Below are 23,669 nucleotides of genomic sequence, written 5' to 3'. Positions count from 1 at the left end.
TTAAAGAACAAAAATCTTTTTAGAAAACTTACTTTGAAACTCAATTATTTTCATAAAATAGTTTAGTTAAAAATCTTCTTTTAAATGGGTTTTGGACATTCAAATCGTTATTTAAAATTTGAAATTTCTTTTAAAACATTATTTAAAAGCCAATTAAAATTTCTCTTTCAATAGTGTAAAAAAATGCTTTTTGATAAACTTTTTAAAAAAAAGTAAGCTTAAAAATATAACTTTAAAAATCTTTAACTTCTAAGAACCTAAAGAACAAAACTTGTGCATATTATGCATAATTACTTACCGCACTCAAATCACTCTGAAAGTCCAGCCAAAATAATCTCCAAAGAGCCTCAAGACACTCTTAAATCGGACCTATAATCAATTATGAAAATTACTCAATATCCTCTACGAAATATAAATTTTACTAAACTATAAGAATTGACTCACTAGTAAAATACTTTGCTGAACTAATGATAGCACTAATGCAAAGTAATTTATCAGAACCTAGAGGCAGCAGCTAAAGTTTTAGAGTTTAAGTTAATATACATAACCCCAACCAAGCCATATTATATATATATCTACCATAGAAAACTTTACAACTAACCTAATATCCTAATATGTATATATATATATATACAACACGGCATAGCATAAGTCCAGAGGCAAAGAAACCACAGCCGAAATATTTGACTTCTTCTATTCATTATATATATATATAAATCCAACTAAAGATCAATAGCCACCTTCTTTGACTTCTTCTTCAACCAATATATATATATATATATATATATATATATATATATATATATATATATATATATATACAAATTCAAGAAGAACAATAGCCACTTTCTTTGACTTCTTCTTTAACCTTTATATATATATACACAAATCCACCATAGCCCCTTCTTTGACTTCTTCTTTCACCTTCTTTAACCATTATATATATATATATATATATATATATATATATATACCAATTCAATGAAAGAAGGAGGGCCGAATTATTTGACTTCAATCTATTCATTATATGTACCGATCCAATAGAAAACTTAAACAAAAAATATTGATTCGTGAAATCCCACTGGCTCAAATCTAATATCTAATCCAACGGAAAACCTAAACGTTAGAATATAAATTTTAGGATCAAAATCAAATTTCTAAATAACCTAATAAAATTCTAATTTTTTCTTGTTTCTAATTGAGAGAAATCTTACCTTGAACAATCTGATTGTCTCTTCAATTGTACGTGTACTAACTCCAAGGAAAACACCTCTTAGCCTCTTAGATAAAACCCTGACTATCTCTTCCTCTATTCTGTAGCTTGTATTATAAGATGTGGGCTTAGTGGGTAGTGGGCTGCAATAACAATTAAAAGAAAGCCTATAGCCCAACAATTATATTTTAAAGAAAACTCTAAAATAAAAAAATATTATGTGGGGTATTACAGTAACTATCCTTAAGGCATGCCTTGTTCAGATCAGTAAAATCTACACACATTCTCCACTTCCCGTTGGCTTTCTTGACCATCACCACATTGGCCAATCAGTCGGGATAGTAAACTTCTCTTATAAAGCCTACATCTTGCAACTTGCGAACCTCTTCTGCTATAGCCCCGTCTTGCTCTTAGGCAAATACTCACTTATTCTGATGAATAGGGGAAAAGGTAGTTGATACATTCAACCTGTGCACCATTATTGATGGGTCGATTCCAGGCATGTCCTCATGACTCTAGGCAAAGACGTCCTTGTTTTTTTCTCAAGAACGACGCTAGCGTCTGGTGGACTGATGAACTGGCGAAAGTGCAGACTCTGGTCGTCCACTAAAGCCTAGAGTTATCAAGGGGTACTTCCTCCAGTCCCTCAGTGGGCTCAGCCATCGCTCGCTGCTCTTCTATGTTCATTGTCTGTAGATGATCGTCCATTTCCAGCATTGCTATGTAGCACTCATGTGCAACCACCTAGTCCCCTCGCAATTCTCCTACTCTATAGTCAGTGGGGAACTTGATCATCAAGTGGTAGATCGAAGTTACAGCCTTCCATGAGCTGAAGGTAGGTCACCTTAAGACGGCATTGTAGGCAGATGAACAGTCGACAACAAGGAATGTGACATCCTTAGTGATTTGTTGAGGGTAATCACCAATCGTTACAAGCAATGTGACTACGCCAATGGGGTATACCTTAGTTCCTCCGAATCCAACGAGTGGGGCGTTGGTCAGAACCAATCGTTCTCTATCGATCCTTATTTACTGGAACACCGGGTAGTAGAGAATGTCTGCAGAGCTTTTGTTGTTAATCAGAACCCGATGTGTGTTGTAGTCTCCTACCCGTATACTGACGACGAGCGCATCGTCATATGGATGGTGGAGACATCGAGCATCTTCCTCTGAGAACTCGATGACAGGATTGTTGATCAGAGCCATCTTTGGTTCGAAGCTCGTCAACTGGTCATTCTGAACCATCCTGAGGTAACTCTTACGTGTCTTTTTGAACGAACCAGAAGCCATGGTGCCTCCCATAATCATTTTTATTTCTCCTATCGGCGGCCTAGGACGCTCGTTCTCCCATCAAGGAGCCTACTCTTTTGGCGGGACTACTCCTTCCTTGCTGACAAATCTTTACAATTTTCCTTGTCTAATGAGAGCTTCTATTTATTGCTTTAAGTCGTAGCAATTGGATGTGTCATGACCATGGTCGCGATGGAAATGACAGTACTTGTCTCTGGACCTCTTATTGGGATCTCCCTTCAGCTTGCTAGGAAATGTCGGGGTCCCCTTGTCTTCGATCTACATCAAGACTTGGTTGATTGGGGGCGGTCAATGGAGTGAAGCTTGTGAACCTCCCTATGGGGGGCTTGGAGTGCCTGTCCTCCAATCGTTCTCCAGTCCTGGTCATTTTTTGCCCCTTATCTTTCCGGACGTCCTCCTGCCTTTCCCTCTTCTTGGGCCTCTCTTCTCGAGCTAGCAGCTCATCTTCCGCGTTCATGTACTTGATTGCCCTGTAAAGTCCATCTGACATAGTCTTTAAGTCATTTTTGTATAGGGAAAATAAAAACTTACCCTTACGTAGTCCATTTGTGAATGCAGTCATGCGTATTTGATTGAGAGGGCCTCTTTGTTGAAGCGGGCAATGTAAGACTTCAGTGTTTTGTCCTCTCGTTGCTTGACGTTCATTAGGCAGGCAGTGGATTTTTTGTACCTATGCCCCTCGATGAAGTGCAAGGCAAACTGGGCACTTAACTCCTTGAATGTGCTGATGGCGTTGGGCGCCAACCTAATGAACCAAACTTTTATGGGTCCCTTCAATGTAGTGGGGAAAGCCCTGCACATGATCTCGTCCACCACTCCTTGCAAGTGCATCAAGGTCTTAAAAGTCTCCAGGTGATCTAAAGGATCCTTAGATCCATCGTAAGCCTCCACTTGTGGCATGCGAAATTTTGGTGAAAGAGGGAACAAGGTAACAGTCGTAGTAAATGGCGAATTCGTCCGATGGACCAACTCATCAAGGTTGCTTGATACCCATCCCCTGAGAGTGTTCATCATGAAGTCCATCCATTCCTTCATTATCTGCATTTCTACGACTAAATGTGATGGTGGAGCTGTATCTGCGGTAGATGGACGGCTTGTATCTTGTCGTTCCTGCCTAGTCGGGGTGTTACTGCCTTCTAGGCCCTCTTGGTTCCTTCTCTCAGCGTTAATTCCTTCATGATCCTCCTCTTATATGTTAAGCGTTGCATTCTTTTGGGGCAATTGCTCCTCTAGGTCGTGGTTTTGCTTGGTGAAACGTTTTACTGCGGCTGTGAGAGTCTGAAACTATCTCTCAAGGGCGGTGGTACATGGTTCGTCCCCTTGGTTGTTGGTGGTGGTTGCCATTGAATGAGTAAATACCATGCAACTTTTTGTCTATAAAGCAGTAGTATGGCTATCTCCACAGACAGTGCCAACTGATGATGCCAAAAATCATTAATAAACTGCACGGTTCTCACATGCTCCAAACAAGACCTGCACAACACAAAGGGAAGAAGAAGAACCTACGAAGAGTACCGGTGTAGTACTGGACAAATACCCTCCGACGATCAAGTTAAGGAACTTTTCACAACTCTAGAGTGCTAGAGCTGGGGTGAATTATGCGTACCTTGGTTTGTGAGGGCTTTGGGGTTTTTATAGTAGTGTAAAGTTGACATCCATTCCTTGGTAGAGAAGATCTTTCCTTGTAGAAAGGATTCTTATTAATGCATGTATCTTATGGGAGTCTTTCCTTGTAGAGATCTTTTCGATTAGGGTTATTCATGGGGCACAAGATGTTTCCATTTATACCAATTCGTGGAGTCCAAGCAAAGTCATGTTGGGTCCGTCAAAAGCTTCTTTGTTCCTGTCAACATCGGCTTCCCATCTTGTCTATATGTTCAAGTCATCAGGTCCAAAATGCCATCTGCTTGGAAGACGAGTCAACGAGTCAAGATTGGAGTTGTCAGCTTTGGGTGTGTAGACGTCGTCTTCTTTATTAAGTGCACGGCATGGCTGACGAGTTTACTGAACCCAACGGTTTCATCCTTTGCGAGCGAGTTTGATACCTTTCCAAAATTACCCTTATCAATTCATATTTGAAATTTGCTATATAAATTTTCCCACACCATTTACCCATAGCCCTGCATATGTTATTCAATACACAAATATTTTGCTGATCTTAAACTTTAAATTGTCTATGGCTTTCAATGTGTTGTTCACTGATGAAGCACAATTGAGATTATATAACCAAAAGTTGCATCCTATACCCCAGATCCTATTTCATCACAAAATCTAACATGAGACTACAGGATTGAAAAAGAAGTTCTATAAACTCACACAGATTAGAATGAATTCATACCAAGAAATGGCTACAAGATGCAGCTATTTTTTTCCTTTCCCCACCTTTTGATTTTCATTTATGGTCTAAACTATGGTCCTCTCAACTTCAATCTTCTGTAATTTTCAATTTTATATATATACACACACATATAAAATCAAATTCTAAGTCAGGTGTTTCGTTAAAGGTTTTTTAATTTTAGTGCTAAGTGAATTAATTTTGAGTAAAAAACGAGTAGTCCAATATAAATAAACTATAAAAAATCTAATCATATATATAACCCTATATATAAAATTAGAAAGAGAAAGAGTTTGAATAATTTTACTTTTATTAGCCATTTTTTTGTGTAAATAAAAATAATTCAAATTTATAAATCATTTGTATAATACTATAAATATTTGTATGATGTGTGTATGTTAACTGCCATTATTTTTTAATTGTACAACCTCACAAGTTATATAAAAGAAATGCCTTTTGTGCCTACAAATTAAAATTCGATGAGTATGAGTGTATGACTATTGTCTGGCCCTTTATTCTAGTGACCTTAATTATCAGTTATCACAACTTATAAAACTTCTTTATTAAATGAAAGACCTATATTTTGGTTGGCTTAAACTTCAAGTTCGTCCTTAACTACATTCGACACTCGAGTAATTAATTTCCTGGAGCCTTGGAGGACCCTTTAAGAAATGCAATGTTATATAGTGTAGGTACTCAGCCAGCATCATATTCTATAATATAAAAATAGATTATAAAGTTTACCAAAAAAATAAAAGATTATACAATTTTTTTTTTATGATTATCATATTCTATAAAATAAGTACTATCTTAGTTTCTAAATCATTACATTGTGCGTCCTTGGGGTTTGTTATCTTTGAGAATCGTTGTCCAGGTACCACATCGATTGGAAACAAGACAGGAGAACCCAAAGCATTGTATAAAGCAGGCGCAAGGTACGCTCACTTACTTACTTACCTGGACGGGGTCAATGGGTGATCAAGAAGGCTCATGGCCTAGGTTGTTGACCTCCATTGCACATAAAGGAGGGGTGCCAGCTTAAGGTCTCCCCAAGTGGAAGATCCTACGTCACTATTTGTTGCACTGGGGGCCTGCGTTCGCGCGGCCCCTGCCTAATCTTAAACTAAAATTTGGTTTTAATTTGGATACTGCAATATGTAAGATATGGATTGGATAGATCAGAATCTAACAAATGGATGAGTTAGGAAGCAAGGGATATGGTGGCACCTTATTTGGGGTGCACGCCGTAAATATCATGTCATAATAGTCAAGGCATGTGATGATTTGATAATTTTATTTTTTAGAAATTACTTCTGATATATTTTATTTGATTTTATGTACCGTCCAGAATATATTTTATTCTTTTGGGGCTTTATCTTAAGTTTAGTGGGCTTAGTAGTAAAAGCCTGAGTTCAAGTCCTAGCTTATTAAGGCTTTAAGAAATCCCAGTTTATTAGGATTTTAAGAAATTCTAGTTTAAATTTTATTTTTGAGAAAATGATGTTATAAATTTTCAAAAATGGCTATTTATATAATTTTTCAGAAATGCTTGATATGCTCTGTTTTATTACTTTTTTATTTTCAAAAATACTCTTAATTTAATTAACTTATTATTATTTCTAAAATATAAGTGCTTATGGGATGTGGGATGAGAGCAAGGGCCAGGGTTCAAATATCCAGGAGAAAAATTGTAAATGGAGAAATTAAAATATAAAAACCTATCCAACAATCATTGAAAAAAAAATCCCACATCCCCAGTTCCCATTGCCCCACATTCTTAAAAAAAAATAATAAATAATAAATAAAAACTACACCCAAAGCACTATTTTAAAAACCGAACCGGATTGAACTGGCCGGTTTGATCGGTTCAATCGGAAAAACCGGTACAGTCCGGTCCGGTTAAAAGCATCAAAACCGGTCAACAACCGGTCAAAAATTTAAAATTTTTAAAAAAACGGTTTGATGTCCGGTTCGGTTTTTAAAACCATGACACAAAGTTGGTTCCACCATGCACAGTTGCTATGGAGAAAAAACTATCCCATTCGGTTAAAAAACACAAAATACAACCCACATCATCTATAAAAAAAAATTTTAATTAAAAACCAATTACCACTTTTTGGAAATAACTTATCCTTTCATTTGTTCATTTATTTCCATTTTCAATGTTGTGGAATGAAAAAAGTGTAATAACACTAGATCCCACAAACTCCAAACCCACAATATTCTTTCAGTTTCTCATTTCATCCTATTTCTAATCGATACTATTTACTTCCCCACTCATTGTTTCATATACTACATTCTTCTCAATGGTCAAGCATTTTTTAGTCAAAATTGGTAAGCTTTTTCGCAAAATTTATATACTACTTTTTCAATTTAATTATATTTGTTTCATTCTTTCTCAACTACATATTTTGTTAATTTGTAACTCTATGACATTATGTGATACGTAAACTATATAAAAGATGTTATAAAAAATTTGAGTATGAATTGAAAATCTTGACATTAAACCAATAAAAATAAAAAATAAAAACCTCATGGCATGCTTGTTTATCGTATTAGACTATTAGTTTGAGATTTAGCTTTCCTCCGATATCTTTTAAATTGGAATCCCTTTAATTTATCTATTTTTATTTGGTATTAGTAATGATTTGGGTTATCACTCATTCGTCCCTAATATTGAAATTTTAGATGTTATCCTATATATAATTATAGGACAATGAAGGAACATAGAGCACAATTTTATTGAGTTATAGTTAAATTAATAATTAAAGTATTTTTTTTAGATTATGATTTTTTTACTTAATACTTTTTTGGTTGAAACCTTTTTCATCCCTATATTTTATCGTCATTCCTATTTTGATCCCTACTTTTTTATTTTACTTCTTTTAGTCCTTAAAATGAAAAACGCATTTTATTTTGGTCCTTACTGTATTTTGGTCCATACTGTTATCTCACTAACGGAAATTGTTTATGTGGTAGACAGAGTGTACTGTTGACACACTAAATGTTGACATGACCATTAGAATAATAATAATAATTTATTTGGCATTTAAAAAATGTCACGTCAGCATCTAAATTCAAAAAAATTAATTTTAACTAAATAAAAAAAATTAAAAACAGAATTAAAAAACCAAAAATCAAATGAATTGAAATCTAAGTGTACCTTGAACAAGAACACAAATCCAAATTTAAATACAAAAAGAAAATTTTCCTTTATTTGACATTTTCTTTTCTTTTTTTTGTTTTCTTAAAAAAATAAACAAAAAATTAAGCACACACACAAACCCAAAAAATTAAATTTAAACCCACACAACACTCTCTCTCTCTCTCTCTCTCTCTCAACTACTCAGCCTCTATCTTTCCTTCTCTTTTCTTCTTTAACTCTCTTTTCCTCAGCCCGATCCTAGCCTATCTCAGGCTCTCTTTTCCTCTCTCAGTCTCACTTTTCCACTCTCTTTTCCTCTATCACTCTCATTGAGCCGATCCCAACCATGGCCGAAAGTCATTCACCTTCTCTACCTCATCCTCTCAAACCCACATCTCAAGCAAACATGAGCAAAGAGAAAGTAGTGGTGGTTTATTGTCAGATCTAAGGTTGATTTCCTTTGGATTTAATAGTTTCAAATCTAACATAGGAGGTGGTTTGGTTGTCGGCTCTAAGGTTTGGATCTAAGGTTTGCGTTTGGTTTCTCAAAAAGTATTAAGAAAATTTGGGTTTTTAGTTTTGTGTTTGGGGGCCAAAAATCTAGGTTTGAGCTTAGTGTTTGTGCTTGGGAGTTGAAAATCTATGTTTGATTTTTGTGCTTGATGCTTTAGTGGTGTGGGGGTTTGATATTTCGGATTTGTTCATGTTTAATTTCCGGGTTTTAATGTTTAATGTGTTCATGTTTAATTTCTTGTACATGTTTTATCTGGGTTTTAATTTATTGTTCAAATTTTCTGGGTTTTGAATTTTGTGTTCATGTTTAATTTCTTATTCATGTTTAATCTGATGTTTAATTTTGTATTCTTATTTTTTGGCTTTGTGATTATTAGTTTTTAATTTTGTGTTCTTAAATTTAAGTTTGTGTTCTTATTGTTCTTGTTCAAGATAAACTTATATATCAATTCATGTGATTTTTGGTTTTTAATTTTGTTTTTTTTTTAGTTAAAATTGATAAATTAATTCTTTTAAATTAAATACTGATGTGGCATTTTTTAAATACCAAATAAAAATTTTTATTATTATTTTAATGGTCACGCAACATTAAGTATACTAACAATACACTCTGTTTGCAACATAGACAATTTCCATTAGTGGGATAATGGTAAGGATCAAAATAAAATGTGTTTTTCATTCTAGGGATTAAAAGCGATAAAATAAAAAAAGTAGGGACAAAAATGGAAACATAACCAAAAATGTAGAGACCAAAAAGATATTTCTGCCTACTTTTTTATATTTAGCTTGGTCCCTCTCTAGAAAATTTTTCTCACTCCACTATTGATTGTAAGAATATATTAATTACATTTGGTATGGTAACTCTAAAATCATGATATCACATTACTTGTCTATTTGTCATTATCTTTTTCTCTAAACGTTTAGCTTTCGTCAATCTAATACTACAAATTTGAGGTATTCCGTAGTTTTTTTTTTTTTTAAGTGAAAGATAGAACTTTATTGATTTTTTTTTTTTTTTTTTTTTTTTGAGAAACGAACTTTATTGAATTTGAAAAACTAACGTTTGTTAGAAATCCGATTTCCCTTAGCCAAGTTCGTGGGAGTAGCAAAACCCATTGCATATATGTCTCACCATGCCACAGGCAGCTACATTTACTTTACTCGTGATACATGCTGCATGATACAGTGAGTTTACCGAAGATAGTCCTAATTGGGTGCCTTCTACACCACATTGGATGGAGTACACATTCATGCTTTCCGTTATCTCTGATACATATATAGTGTTCTAAAATATTCTAATTACATATGTGCTCTGGTGGTACCGTGGTACTGAAACAATTCTTCACCTTCATTTAGAAGGTTGCACCATTAATTAATTAGTTTTTAAGCAAATTTAGAAACAGATTACGAATTATGGCTTCTTATTATATCCAATTTTTTTCATCACCTATTCATCAAATGTGGATTTGTAACAACTGTGCCTTGAATTGGAGACTTCAGTTCCTCTCATACCTCAACTCCCTGGAAGTAGTTTATTTCCCATGGGAATTTGATTGGTGTGGCTTGCTCGGTCCTATAGACAAGGACTTGACACAAAAAGCAAATACTTCATGTTCTTCTTTTTCTTTTTCTCTCTCTTTTTCTTTTTTATTGAAGACGATAGAATGTTATTGGTGTGGCTTGCTCAGTCCAATAGAAAAGGACTTGACACAAAAAGTAAATACTTCATGTTCTTCTTTTTCTTTTTCTTTTTTATTAAAAACGATGGAATGTTATTGATAAGCAAACACTAGATGAATATCCAATAGGAGCAAAAAAGTCCTCAGCACAAGGAGTTGCCACCATCCAAGAGATAAACTGACCTCAATGTGAATTGTAAAAAGACAAGGCTGCTAACTCGAACAAGCTTCATATATGGGAGGAGAGTGAAAGTGAATGGTAATATTCTGAATCGATCAACTCTTTTTCTTTTTCTTTTGAGATTTGAATCGATCAACTCAAGATAATGTGTCGCACACTCACTGGCTTTGCTCTTTCTTGTTGTTTGAATGCTTTGCCATTTTTAGTTTTGCCCTTATACTTTTTCGCTCGCCTGACCACTTGATCAGATAGCAACCACTAAACAACCAAAAACGGATCCACCTTATTCCCGTTTAATTTGTTGGACATCGCTTCCATCACAAATCAAATCCAAAAATGAACAAAAAAGTTCACAATAGTTTGGCGGCCAATTGTTAATGGATAATACTAGTAATCAGCTAGGCGCTATCTATTAAAGCCTCTTTAGCTTGGAACAGTAGACCACTTTACTTTTTCTTTTGAGGCTTTCTTTGTACATATTAAATGATTGAATTCAGTGCATATGAGCATTTGAAAGTTGAGACGGTTTTTTTTTTTTTTTTTTGTTGAGATAAACGTGTTAGCATCACAACAGATGAATGTAATGTTACTGTGCACTGTAAACTACTTCAATGTAAACTGCTCAAAGCCCCTATCACGAGGTTCACACATGTACATTTTTATCCTTTTTTGCATATAAAAATTGTTTGGTGTGTTGTTTGGGCAAATAATAAAACATTGAGTAGACACTCGAGTACAAATTAAGACGCAATTGCACGTCTAGCCATGCTACAGGCAGCTATACGTTCAGTGTACTTGTGAGTTTTGACAGTAAAGTGAAACAAGGATAGTCATAGCATCTTCGATAGTTGGGTTGTGTCCCTTAGTCCCTTCTATAACGATGGAGGACAAATTTTTAGTTTCCTACTCCCGCTACAGGATATAATATTTTCCAAAGGTGCAGGATTGCAAGAAAGTTTCAGCACATCCAAACACAACATAGAAAATAAAAGACTATTTTTGCTGAGAAACAAAGTTGGAGGAGATGGGCTTACGTGGGATGCTCGTCCAGATATCACTGATAAGGCTGATAATATCACCAGTACTGGTGGCAGCAGCATCTCTAGTCAAGCCGGCTGATGGCTGCCCCAACAAGTGTGGAGATGTAGAAATTCCATATCCATTTGGCTTGACCAAAGGTTGTTCCCTGGATGACACATTTCTCATCAATTGCAGCAATAAAGTAGCAAAAACAGGTACTCTCACTGTCACAAACATATCCATTGAGGCTCACGACTTGCATATCATGCAATTTGTAGCCCGAGACTGTTACAAAAAGACAGGTGAAGTAAAGGAACAGATTAATGCCTCCCTCTCTACAGTCATGTACACCATTTCCAAGCTCAAAAATAAGTTCACCGTTGTTGGATGTGACACTTCTGCATACCTTCATGGGTTCCAAAAAGGAGAACGGTACACGATCGGGTGCACGTCTGTATGTTATAGCCTTCGTAGTGTGGTCGATGGGCCATGCTCTGGTGTTGGGTGTTGCGAGGTAGCGATTCCTGATGGATCAAATTCTATATCAGTAGAAGTAAAAAGTTTTAACAATCATACAAATGTATCAAACTTCAATCCCTGTGGCTATGCTTTTGTTGTGGAACAAGGAAAGTTCAATTTCTCCCATCATTACCTCCGTAACCTATCAAATGACAAGCTTCCTATGGTGCTTAAATGGGCAGTTGGAAATGAGACATGTCAAGAAGCAGCTAAAAGAAAAAAGAAAATCGTATGTAAGGGAAATAGTGAATGCACAGACTACCCTACCGTTTCAGGATACCGATGCAACTGCAAGTCGGGTTACCGAGGGAACCCATATCTTTCCCATGGTTGCCAAGGTTTGTATTACTCCATAAGTTTGGTTTGGATGTATGTGTCTGCTTTTATGATTGTAGTTTTATGGGGTTATTATTCTTGACTTGATTCGCAGACATTGACGAGTGTGAGAATCCATCTCTCAATAATTGCACAATAGCAAAACATTGTGTCAACACAAAAGGGGGTTATACATGTGGTTGTCCAAAGTGGCATCATGGGGATGGAAGAAAAAGTGGTGAAGGTTGTATTGCGGATCCCCTACTCGTGCTTAAGATTGCCTTTGGTAAGTACATTTATGGAAATTTACTTCTATTGCCTGAGTTGCCCGCTGTGTTGTAATTTTCTTTCCTTGAAATAAAGGTTTATAGTTCATAAATTAAAATAAATAAATAAAAACATTGTGTCCAAAATTTTATATACAGACTAAAAAGAAAACTATTTTGTCCCTAAAATTGGTTCAAATTGGATTTTTTTCTAAATCTAAATTTAAGAAGTTGCAATTTCATCCTTCAAAATTTTATAGGATATAAATTAACTTTAATTCCATTTGGCATTAAATTTAAAATAAACCTAGGAACACATCTAATTTCACTAGTGATCAACTTAGAGTATTGGACAATTTCTTCCCACTACTTTTTACATTAATAATCCCAACTACTTTTAGTGGTGCATCCCAAATTTCCAATAGGGTTCATGCTTCAATAAATCTAGGGACACATCCAAACTACACTACCACATTTGCACAATTCTTGATGTAAATGTTAGAACTTAGAACATTTCAAACGCTTGAAAACCATTAAATTTACTATTTGAATTGTTCATTTTGAAATGTGTTGTGCAAAAGTAGAAGTTTTAACATCAATTATTATGATTTGGGGCTAGTGGAAGCACATTATTTATATGAACAAGAAAATAAAACATTCACAGAAGACAACAATATTTACTGTGGTTCGGCCAACTCCATGTCTATATCCACAACCAATACCAACCAAAATATCTACTATCAATAATATGTATTACAACAACATTAATCAATACTCACATAACTCACACAAACAATACTCACAAAACCAAAAACTCTAATACACCCAATAGCTCTTTCACACTTACAAAATCAACAAATTCTCAACACATACCATAAGCAAGGTTGTTAGAACCAAGGATCAGTAGGTCAAAAATTACTATAACAATAACCAATAGGCTATGCTCCTTTTGATGTGTCATTCCAGGCTTTAATATTTTATTTATTTACAGTTTAGATTATATTTTTCCAATTTATTATATTACCCCCTCTCATTCTATTATTATTTGATAACTTTATTAGAGGTTGAAGATTTATGCTTTTTACATGTGAATATACAATTTATTAATTTATGTTGAAAATGATTTTATTTTAGATAATTTTTTTAAACATATTTTAAGTAAGAAAATTGTTAATGTTTTCCATTGTAATATCTTTATTTGTATTTTATTATTATTAAATTAATTATGACATCATTACGGTTTGACCTTAATTGAACCTTAGTCCGACCTTAAAAGCCATGAACCTCTCCATTTTCTGGTTCGTTAAACAATTTGGGTCTGAAAACCATGACCACAAATAATCTCTCAACTCCAAATAATCTACTAACTACTCTTCAAAGAAACTCACTTGTGTTCTTCTAGGAGCTATTCTCCTCTCCTCTCCCCACATGGGAGGAACCATGGACAAAACCAACCAAACACTTTACAACAATACCTATTTATACAGCATCAAACCTTTTCTTTTGCTTCAAGGAAACTCAAACTAAAACTAATTAGAAATGTTAGGCAATATTTAACAAAATAAATAAGTAACAGATACCAACATTTTTTTTTTTTGAAGTAGTGTCCTCTAAAATCATTAAGTATTGTATCTATCCATTATAAAATGAATTTATTAGATTTTGTCACATTATTAATAATTTAAATAGATATCATTATAATGCTAGACAATATTTGGTTAAATGTTGGTGGCATGAAAAATCTAATTTACTTATTTCATAATAAATATTTAAAATTTCATAACTCCAATAGTAAAGTTATCCCTAAAAATCCTATCCAAAAATTGTAATATATATTGTGTGTGTGGGTGTGCGTGTGTCTGTCTTCCTGTAATAAGCCACCTCAACCAACTAGCATGCTATTAGTATCCTAGTAGAATTAAAATATTTTAGATTGAATTATATCTGAAGTTCCAAAAATTAATTTTATTTTTACTTTTTCTCCATCAAATTTAAGAATAATAGAAATTTAAATATTTACCTTATTCTATAACGCATTCCAAGAAACTTACATGAGAAGAATTAGTACTTTTAATTTGCAACAAAATGAATAATGGATCAACTTTTTAATTTTACATATGCAGTTGCTGGAATAAGCTTAGTTGCTATAGTTGTGGTTTGCTCTTGGTTTTACTTTGTAATCAAGAAAAGAAGGCTAGTCAAGCTTAAAGAAAAATATTTTCAACAAAATGGAGGATTGATTTTGCAACAACAACTATCTAGTGAAGAAGGATCTAGTAAAACATTCAAAATCTTCACTGCTAAAGAGCTAAAAAAGGCTACTAGCTACTATGATGAGAGCAAGATCATTGGCAGAGGAGGTTTTGGCACAGTTTATAAAGGAGTTTTACCAGATAATAGGATTGTTGCAATAAAGAAGTCCAAAACTGTAGATGAAAACCAAATAGAGCAGTTCATTAACGAGGTGGTTGTTCTCTCCCAAATCAACCATAGGAATGTTGTCAAATTATTAGGTTGTTGTTTAGAGACACAAGTTCCTTTATTACTCTATGAATATGTCCCTAATGGTGCCCTCTTCAATCACATACATAAAGAAAGTATCACATCCACCATATCATTATCATGGAAAACTCGTTTGAGGATAGCCGGAGAAATAGCAGACGCGCTATCATATTTGCACTCCGCAGCTTCTATACCTATAATTCATAGAGATGTCAAGTCTACAAACATACTACTAGATGATGATTTTACTGCAAAAGTCTCTGACTTTGGAACTTCAAGGTTGGTTCCACGAGATCAAAAGCAATTAGTTACTGTAGTGCAAGGAACTCTTGGATATTTGGATCTGAATACATGCTAACAAATCAATTAACGGAGAAGAGTGATGTTTATAGCTTTGGAGTGGTCCTTGTGGAGCTACTAACAGGACAGAAGGCACTTTCATTTGCTAGGCCTGAAAAACAGAGTTGTCTAGCTATGTATTTTCTTTATGCATTGAAAGAGGATAAATTGTTTGAAATTCTTGCAAATGGTATAGCGGATGAGGATAACATGGAGCAAGTCAAGGAATTTATGAAACTTGCAACAAAGTGCTTAAAGGTAAAAGGGGATGAGAGGCCTACTATGAAGGAAGTTGCAAGTGAGTTAGATGGACTGAGAAAAATGGAGAAGCATCCGTGGGATAATGTTGAATCAAATTGAACGGAGGAGACCGAGCCCTTGATTGGTGAATGTTGAACGGTGAGACATCTGGCGATTAAAAATATCATGATCAACTCTATCATAGTGTAATGAAACTACTAGAACTGATAGCATGTAATCCCATGTATAATTAGTGAGCTTTGAGAGGCAGATGAACATCTCCCATGATGTCATGCAAATATCTTTTATTATCATTTTTTGATAACCTTAGTGTTCTCTTTATTATTGGCCCATGTAGAAATCTGGTACTGGTATATGCCATCATGCCAAGCTTTGCATTATTTCCATTGTTGAACATCTATGATCCTTACATGGTAAAAATGACATATCAACACACCTAATGCAATTACATGATACAAGAAATTATGTATTTTGGCAATTTGCCTATGTCACAAAGTTGTAGTAATTTCACTATATTTAGAGAAAAAATATACAAGATGTTCTCTCTCAAAACAAAACAACAAACCCTAATTTGAAACAACAGCATGTATATCACACACAAAGGATTCTCAATGGCCAAAAAAATTTCAGCATGCATGGACTAAGCCTTAGAAACTATCTCATTAAAAACTGAAACACTTTTATATGAGGTCGAGTTATTATCTGGATCAAACACAAACTAGGTTCCATATAGCTTAACACCTTTTTAAGTTCTTTTATCTTGTTTTGGTTCTTTTTCTTTTTAAAAATATCTAGAACTCACCCTTAAAACATGGAACTTTTTTAGATTTTGAGTGTAATACTTAGGGCAAAACTTAATCATATATTACATTCTTCAATCAAATTCAAACACGTTGCATCATAAAGCAAAATAGTGTTCATTTTTCAAGGAAAATTAAATTCAATATAACTATGTGTTTTAATATAATTGGGGAATGTAATGTATTACACCTAAGATATTGTACTTAAGTTTTATCCAACACTTTAACTCTTATGTTTTACTAATTTATAGGTAACTTTTTAATGCAACACTTACCCCTAAGGTTTTTGAATGTAATATAAAACTAGGTTGTATGCAAGTTGAGCACTAAAAGTTAGGACTTGTTCATTTAATTTTCTTTTGAACACGAGTCAAGCCCAAGTTTATTACCAAGCAAGGTTATATGTTTATACCCAGTTCATTTTATAGCTAACTCATTAATTATGCAACACTTAACCCCTAAGGTTTTTGAGTGTAATATAAAACTAGTTTGTATATGAGTCAAGTATTAAAAGTTAAAACTTATTCATTTTATTGTATTTTGAACACAAGTCATGCTCGAGTTTATTACCAAACAAGATTATATATTTATGCCTAGTTCATTTTATTGTCGAATAAGCTTGAATTGTTTACGAGTTACTTGATTAATATATTCTTTTCCTATATATAGTAAAAACATGACAAAATTGTTTTACCCCTTTACAAATCCATGAACTTCTACTATGAATATATTGTTTATGTTATCAATAAATTACAAATAATAATTTAATATTACATGAACTTATTTACAAACTTATATAACACAATCTTAAGTCTATATAAATATATGGATAAAATGCAAACTCCATCCTCTAAGTTTGACTGAAATTCATTTTAATCATTTAACTTTACTTTCATTCAATTCAATCTTCTAAGTTTCATATTTATTCAATTCAGACATTTTGTCCAATTCTATTTAAAAAAATTTCAATTAAACATTCAATTAAATAATGAAAAAAATTTATAAAAAAAAAAAACTGTAGGGATGATGGGTCCAGTAGTATATATTGGGCTAAGGGCCCGGTCCGTTAGCGCCTAGTTGTCCAAGAACAGGTAAACGTTGTTATGGAGGTTGGCATTGATGAATAAAGAAAAGGGTCTAATTACGATGATCCGAGAAAGGGGTTCGAGGAGGGATGCTTCCTCGGCTAAACGAAGTAGAGGTTAGAAGGTACGGTCTACCATTCAGAAACAACGCTCCAGGAGATTCCATTGATAAAAATATACATCGTGAGAGCATGGGACAAAGGAAAGCTATAAAATATCTGAGAGAAAGCTATTATCACTGCATTAAATACTCTGTAGCTAACTCTTTGGCTGCATTAATAAGAAAGTGATACTTGAACAGTAGTTTTCAGTCTTACAGTTATTCTCAAAGACTTCAGGAAAGTGCTGATAGAATAAGGATCAATACCAGCAATCTGAGGGAGAGGGATCGGAGAATGAAGAGAAAAATACTGTAGAATCATGAACAATATTTGTAATCATTCCCAAAAGAAATAGAGACAAGAATTAACCTCCTTGGATTGTGTCCGATGACGATTTTCCTTAAATAAATTCAGTTCATCTTTATTCTATTGTCATCTTTACCCACTATGATTGTTGTCTAAACTCATTAGAACCTAGTTTTCTAATCTACTCTCTACAAATTCATTGTATTAGGCTCATTGGGCCTACTCTCTTTTTTTCTTTTGGGCTTAGGTATCAAATTGTGCCCCTTCAAAAATTATCACATAAAAAATCTATAAAATATTTTTATTAATTTTATAGATGTTTTTTGTGTGAGAAATTTTTTTTTAATGGTAATTTTTTAATGAGACTTGGAAAATTCAATTGAATGAAAATAAAGTTAAAAAACTGAAATAAATTTCAATTAAACTTAGAGAGTATAATTTGCACTTTTTCCTAAATATATTTATAGACAACTACGCATATGAAAATATAATATTATACATGGTTAAATCTAGTCTCATGCTTACAAGCTTGTTCACATTCACATTATTAAATTTGAGTTTGGCTTGTAATTTTTATTTATTATTATTTTTTAATGTTTCAAGTTTTTGATATTGTGTAGAAGAAAAACATGTGTGTTTGTTTTAATTAGATTTTCAAATGGTAGACTAGAGCCTAGACTCCTTTGTATTTGTGCTATTTTATTTTGGTTAGCAATGTTGGCATTTGAATAAATTTATAATTATTTGAACAAGTATCAATTTATTGATCACTCTCTTGATATGAGTAGTGATTTTGGGTTTGGCTTACTTATAATACTTTTTTAACTGGAATCTCCTTTTATTTTAATAAGAGACTGCTACGTCACTCACTAACTAAATAAAATGTGGAGAATAAAACCTATTACCATTTGTCATTATATATTTAAAACAAAAGGATATATCCAATTAAAATAGTACTGAAGGTAAGTCAAACCCAGTGATTTCAAAATAATGCATTTTACAATAAGTAATTTACTACATGACCTACCAAGTGACAACTACATGTTTAAAAAAATAATTATGTGAGGAAATACAAGTCAACTGGACCTGCTCAACTAACCCAACTTGTTTTTAACTTGTTTAGAAACTATTTATAGGGGGAAAAAAAAAATTTATATAGGTTTCTTCATTTTCTTTAAAATTTGAATCAAAACTTCTCTAAAATCATTTAACCAATCTATTAATCGGACTCTTTATTATTTTGTATGTATGATCTGCCCATATGAGAGGAATGTCCCATGAAAAAATCCAGCCACATCAAAGTCTCAACCATCGTTTCTCAAAAAAAAGAAAAAGTAAAAACGACATGTCATTTTAGCTCACACGAGAGAAACATGATCCATCATCCGCGGTGCCCAAAACGCACGCTTGACAGTAGACGGTCAGAGAGACAGAGACACTACAGTCTACACACCGAAGAGGAAAATCGTGGCATCCCATTTCCACCACCAACACAAGAGTAAATTAACACGGTTGAATTTGAAGGAACGAAATTGAAAAATCTTTGCCCCATTTCGTGGTTTCATTGCTAGAGAGGTGTGTATAAATATTCATAGTCATATCTGTAATCTGTGTTGATTTTTTCAATGACATTTGAGCTGTGGTTTTTGGGTTTTTCTTGTTGACTGTTAAAATTGAATTCATATTATTTGGGAAGATGTTTTTTGTTTATATGGGTGGTAAATTATCTGAAACTTAGTACTTTCTGTGATAGTTTATAGTTATGCACGGTAGGTGTTTGTGAAAGTGTTTGTGCTGGTCTGTAGTGATAACTGTACAGTCAAAGCAATATTATTTGCTTTGGTTTTATTGCAAAATTAACTTGAAGAAAGATAGAAAATTGAGTTTAATTTTATCTTCATTGCTGAATTATTTGTGCAGAATATTTGTACCCTTTTTATAGCTCCAGTTTACTACGGGCTTTGTAAACTACAGGAATAAATTTAAGGGATCAACTATTATGTACTAGGTAAACTTATAGTTATGGAGCTAGCTAGAGTCTTACGATCACATTATTTATTCATTGCATTCTAACTACATGCCGACACCTTTTTTATTGAAATGTCTGTTGGCATTGCATGGAAAATGTAGACAACCCCTACTTTCTTTCTCCAGCACACATGGCTACATTTGCGTCAAGTTATGGTTGTTGATTTACCAATTTTGAATTACTATTGTATATTGTCTTATGATTGTGTTGGGTTGGTTGTTATTTATTTATATTTGGGCATTAAACACTATTTTTTATGTTGTTCTGTCGATTTTCTGAAATCAAACAATGGAAACATGGTGGTTGTTTGGTCTGAATTTGATTGGTTTATGAATATTCAAATTTAAGGTCCAGAATATAATGCTAAGACGTAGCTTTCATTTTCCTTAACTGACTTTGCGCTTGTGTTTCTATAAAGTTTAAATGAATGTAATCTGTTTGATGTGTCATTTGAAATTAATTTTTTCTTCAATTGTAGCAGAGGCTAGACTTATTTTAAATCAGTTATAGTTTTCTATTGCTTCGAAAGTAGTCCTGTCACATTGTGGAGAGAGAGAGAGAGAGAGAACTGTCAATCACAATAAAAACATGAGTTATGAGAGTGGTCATAGTGATTTGAAGATATTAATACTAACCATGTGTCTTCCCACAGCTCATCATCCCAAATAGCCTAGTCAAAACTTGCATATGATATTGATAGTTGATGGGGAATTATATGTTGCTGGCTTGAACGTGTTATTCTCTTAAGTGGTTTAGAATGATTCTTTCTGTTTGAGTGACCAATAATATGTTGCTTCAGCTATAGCTTTGCATTTCAGTGTAGGATTGCTTTCCAATCTATATAATAATAGAATATTTTAGTGTTTGGAATGTGGGTCCTTTCTCTACAAGTAATTAGCAATATCAAAATCTCAACTTGTTATTCTATAATGACTTAAGATATTTCCTCTATTCTGTTGTAATGCACATAATGGTGAAAAAATGTCCCAAGATGGTGAGGGTCATTCAACAGTGATATTTAATATGATTTTTTTTCTTTTCTTTGTCAGGTAAATTGTGATTCTCTGTTCAGTTCAACAATATGATTAGAATTTGTAACCACCGCAACAAATTATTTTTTAAAGGAATGATGTTTGTTAGGATGTACAGTTCTAGTGAACTATCAACAGAGGTTTTAGATCCAAGGAAAAGAATTTGTGAAATTATGATATCCTGCCCAGCATTAGCTCTTGATATTGCTCTTAACCAAAGTGGAATAAGAGTTTCTCCAGATGTAGTTGAGGATGTACTCAAGAAATTTGAGAATGCTGGTATGTTGGCATATCGATTCTTTGAATGGGCTGGAAAACAACGAAATTACGTGCACAGTGTCAGGGCTTATCACAGCATGATTGAGTCTCTGGCGAAGATTAGGCAATATCAGATCATGTGGGATCTTGTGAATACTATGAGGAACAAGAGCATGCTTAATGTTGAGACATTTTGCATTATAATGAGAAAGTATTCCCGGGCTCAGAAGGTGGAGGAGGCAATTTACACATTTAACATCATGGAGAAATATGATACCACCCCAAATCTAGCAGCTTTCAATGGTCTTCTAAGTGCTTTGTGCAAGTCCAGGAATGTGAGGAAGGCTCAGGAGATCTTTGACAGTATGAAGGATAGGTTTGTTCCTGACCCAAAGACTTACAGTATACTGCTTGAGGGATGGGGGAAGTCTCCAAATCTGCCCAGGGCAAGGGAGATTTTCCGAGAAATGGTTGACATGGGTTGCAATCCTGATATAGTGACCTATGGCATTATGGTTGACATCCTTTGCAAGGCAGGGAGAGTTGATGAAGCTCTTGGAATTGTTAAGAACATGGATACTAGGACATGCAAGCCAACATCTTTCATTTATAGTGTTTTGGTTCATACATATGGGATAGAAAACCGGATTGAAGATGCTGTTGATACATTCTTAGAGATGGAAAGAAATGGAATCAAGCCTGATGTGGCAGTGTATAATGCCTTGATTAGTGCTTTCTGTAAAACAAACAAGTTAAAGAATGTGTATAGGGTCTTAAATGACATGGATTCCAAGGGTGTTACACCGAATTCAAGGACCTGCAACATTATTCTAAATAGCTTGATTCTCCGTGGAGATACTGATGAGGCATTTAGAATCTTTCCCAGGATGATCAAGGTATGTGACCCAGATGCAGACACATATACAATGATGATAAAGATGTTTTGTGAAAGGGACGAGCTAAAGATGGCTCTTAAAGTGTGGAAGTATATGAGGTTGAAGCGGTTTATCCCAAGCATGCACACATTTTCAGTCCTTATAAATGGATTATGTGAGAAGGGGAATGTCTCCAAAGCTTGTGTCTTATTGGAAGAGATGATAGAGAAGGGTATTCGACCATCGAGTGTGACATTTGGGAGGTTACGACAGTTGCTTCTAAAGGAAGGAAGAGAAGATGTACTCAAATTTCTTCAAGAGAAAATGAATCTCCTGGTCAAGGAGCCTTTATGTGATTGAGAAGCCATGGCTAGCAACATATCTACACTAGAGCTGCTTATATTGTTGATTAGCAACTACGTGATTTGGAGCTGTAATCCTGGATGCTGCATGGTGTAATAAGAGCAAAGATCATCTTTTGCAGGTCAGTTGTCTTCCATTTTTATTCAAGCCACACTCTGGATTTTTTAATCAATTTCATTAGATTTCTTAGTTTAATGCTTTTTTTTCTTTAATTTAAAAATTGATTTGAAGTTCGTTTTTTGTAATCTATGTTTTGAGTAATGAAATTTATCCTTACTAACAATATATGCTTACTTGAGCAGATCTTTGTTGATGGCACTAAGTAATTGCAGAAATCTAATCAAATTGAAAGGGGAAGCCAGTCATATCTTCGACTAGGCTGCTAGAAGTACAGCATTTTCTGAAAAATGTTGGGAAAGAGAAAAAATGAATTTCAAACTGCCTTTGGGTTGGTTTTTGTAGGTGACAAAAGGAAGGTGACAAGTAACTCACACAAACTTGGTATGTGTTTGTATGAACTATGAAAATCCATACTTTTGATGAAACAATCAAATGAAATAAACAAGCGGATTGCCTTAACTAAGCACTATCATATTTTTCTTGTCTATAATGCCTCTGGAACTATGTCTCCCATATGTAATCAAACAAATGGAGTTGATTTTTCATATTTGCTGCCTCTATTTTCAATTGAAATTAGGTACCAAATTCATTTCTTCATGCGAAGTGAAATGAGGAAAATTCATCGAGGAATATGTAACTTTCAAAATAGGGAAAATGAAATTATGGACTATGATGACGCCACATTCATGGGTATTGAGCTATAAATCTGGTGGCAAGGCCTAATTGAAAATTAACACGAGGAGGGCCTGAATATCAATAGGAAATTAGTAAGTTAGAGCTTCTGCTTGTGTCCCCCAACCACCCCCCCCCTCCCAAAAAAAAAAAATCCATGTTCAAACACTTTTTTTTTTTTTAAAGAGTCAACCTAGAGCGTCCTTTCTTGATGATAGCTCTTTATCATTAGACTAAATACCAATCGGTTTTTTGTATAGGCGGGAATCGAACCACAAATCTGTTTTTTAACCATTAAAGACTTTACCAATTGAGCTAATTAAAATTTACATGTTCAAACACTTAATTGACAATAAATTAACAAAATAGTATTAATAGCAATTATATTATTAGGATTGAGATACAAGATCTTATAGTGGTGTGTTTTACT

At 33.9% G+C, this 23,669-nt stretch overlaps 1 protein-coding gene, 1 non-coding gene and 1 pseudogene across 2 annotated transcripts; all 3 read left to right on the top strand.

Annotated features, from left to right (window-relative positions):
- Positions 1 to 5,808: 5,808 nt before the first annotated feature.
- LOC142621382 (U1 spliceosomal RNA) lies at positions 5,809 to 5,971 on the top strand. Its single transcript, XR_012841765.1, has one exon. It is a non-coding gene; the product is annotated as a U1 spliceosomal RNA (small nuclear RNA).
- A 5,035-nt stretch (positions 5,972 to 11,006) lies between these two features.
- Positions 11,007 to 15,865, top strand: LOC142619219 (wall-associated receptor kinase 5-like; annotated as a pseudogene).
- Positions 15,866 to 19,304: 3,439 nt separating this feature from the next.
- Positions 19,305 to 23,026, top strand: LOC142618908 (pentatricopeptide repeat-containing protein At1g77360, mitochondrial). The gene is made up of 3 exons (XM_075791966.1): positions 19,305 to 19,466; positions 20,970 to 22,568; positions 22,750 to 23,026. Exon 2 carries the CDS (start codon positions 21,002 to 21,004, stop codon positions 22,442 to 22,444), a length of 1,443 nt encoding a protein of 480 aa, XP_075648081.1. The 5' UTR covers positions 19,305 to 19,466; positions 20,970 to 21,001; the 3' UTR covers positions 22,445 to 22,568; positions 22,750 to 23,026.
- The last annotated feature ends 643 nt before the right edge of the window (positions 23,027 to 23,669 follow it).

Source organism: Castanea sativa, chromosome 12, assembly GCF_040712315.1.
Source record: "Castanea sativa cultivar Marrone di Chiusa Pesio chromosome 12, ASM4071231v1".
Classification (NCBI taxonomy): domain Eukaryota; kingdom Viridiplantae; phylum Streptophyta; class Magnoliopsida; order Fagales; family Fagaceae; genus Castanea; species Castanea sativa.
Note: the sequence above shows the minus strand (reverse complement) of the source record. Positions and strands in the feature narration are given on the sequence as shown.

Bases quoted from the DNA above. Each gene is read 5' to 3' on its own strand.
- LOC142618908 (XM_075791966.1), top strand. From the start codon at position 21,002: ATGATTAGAATTTGTAACCACCGCAACAAATTATTTTTTAAAGGAATG.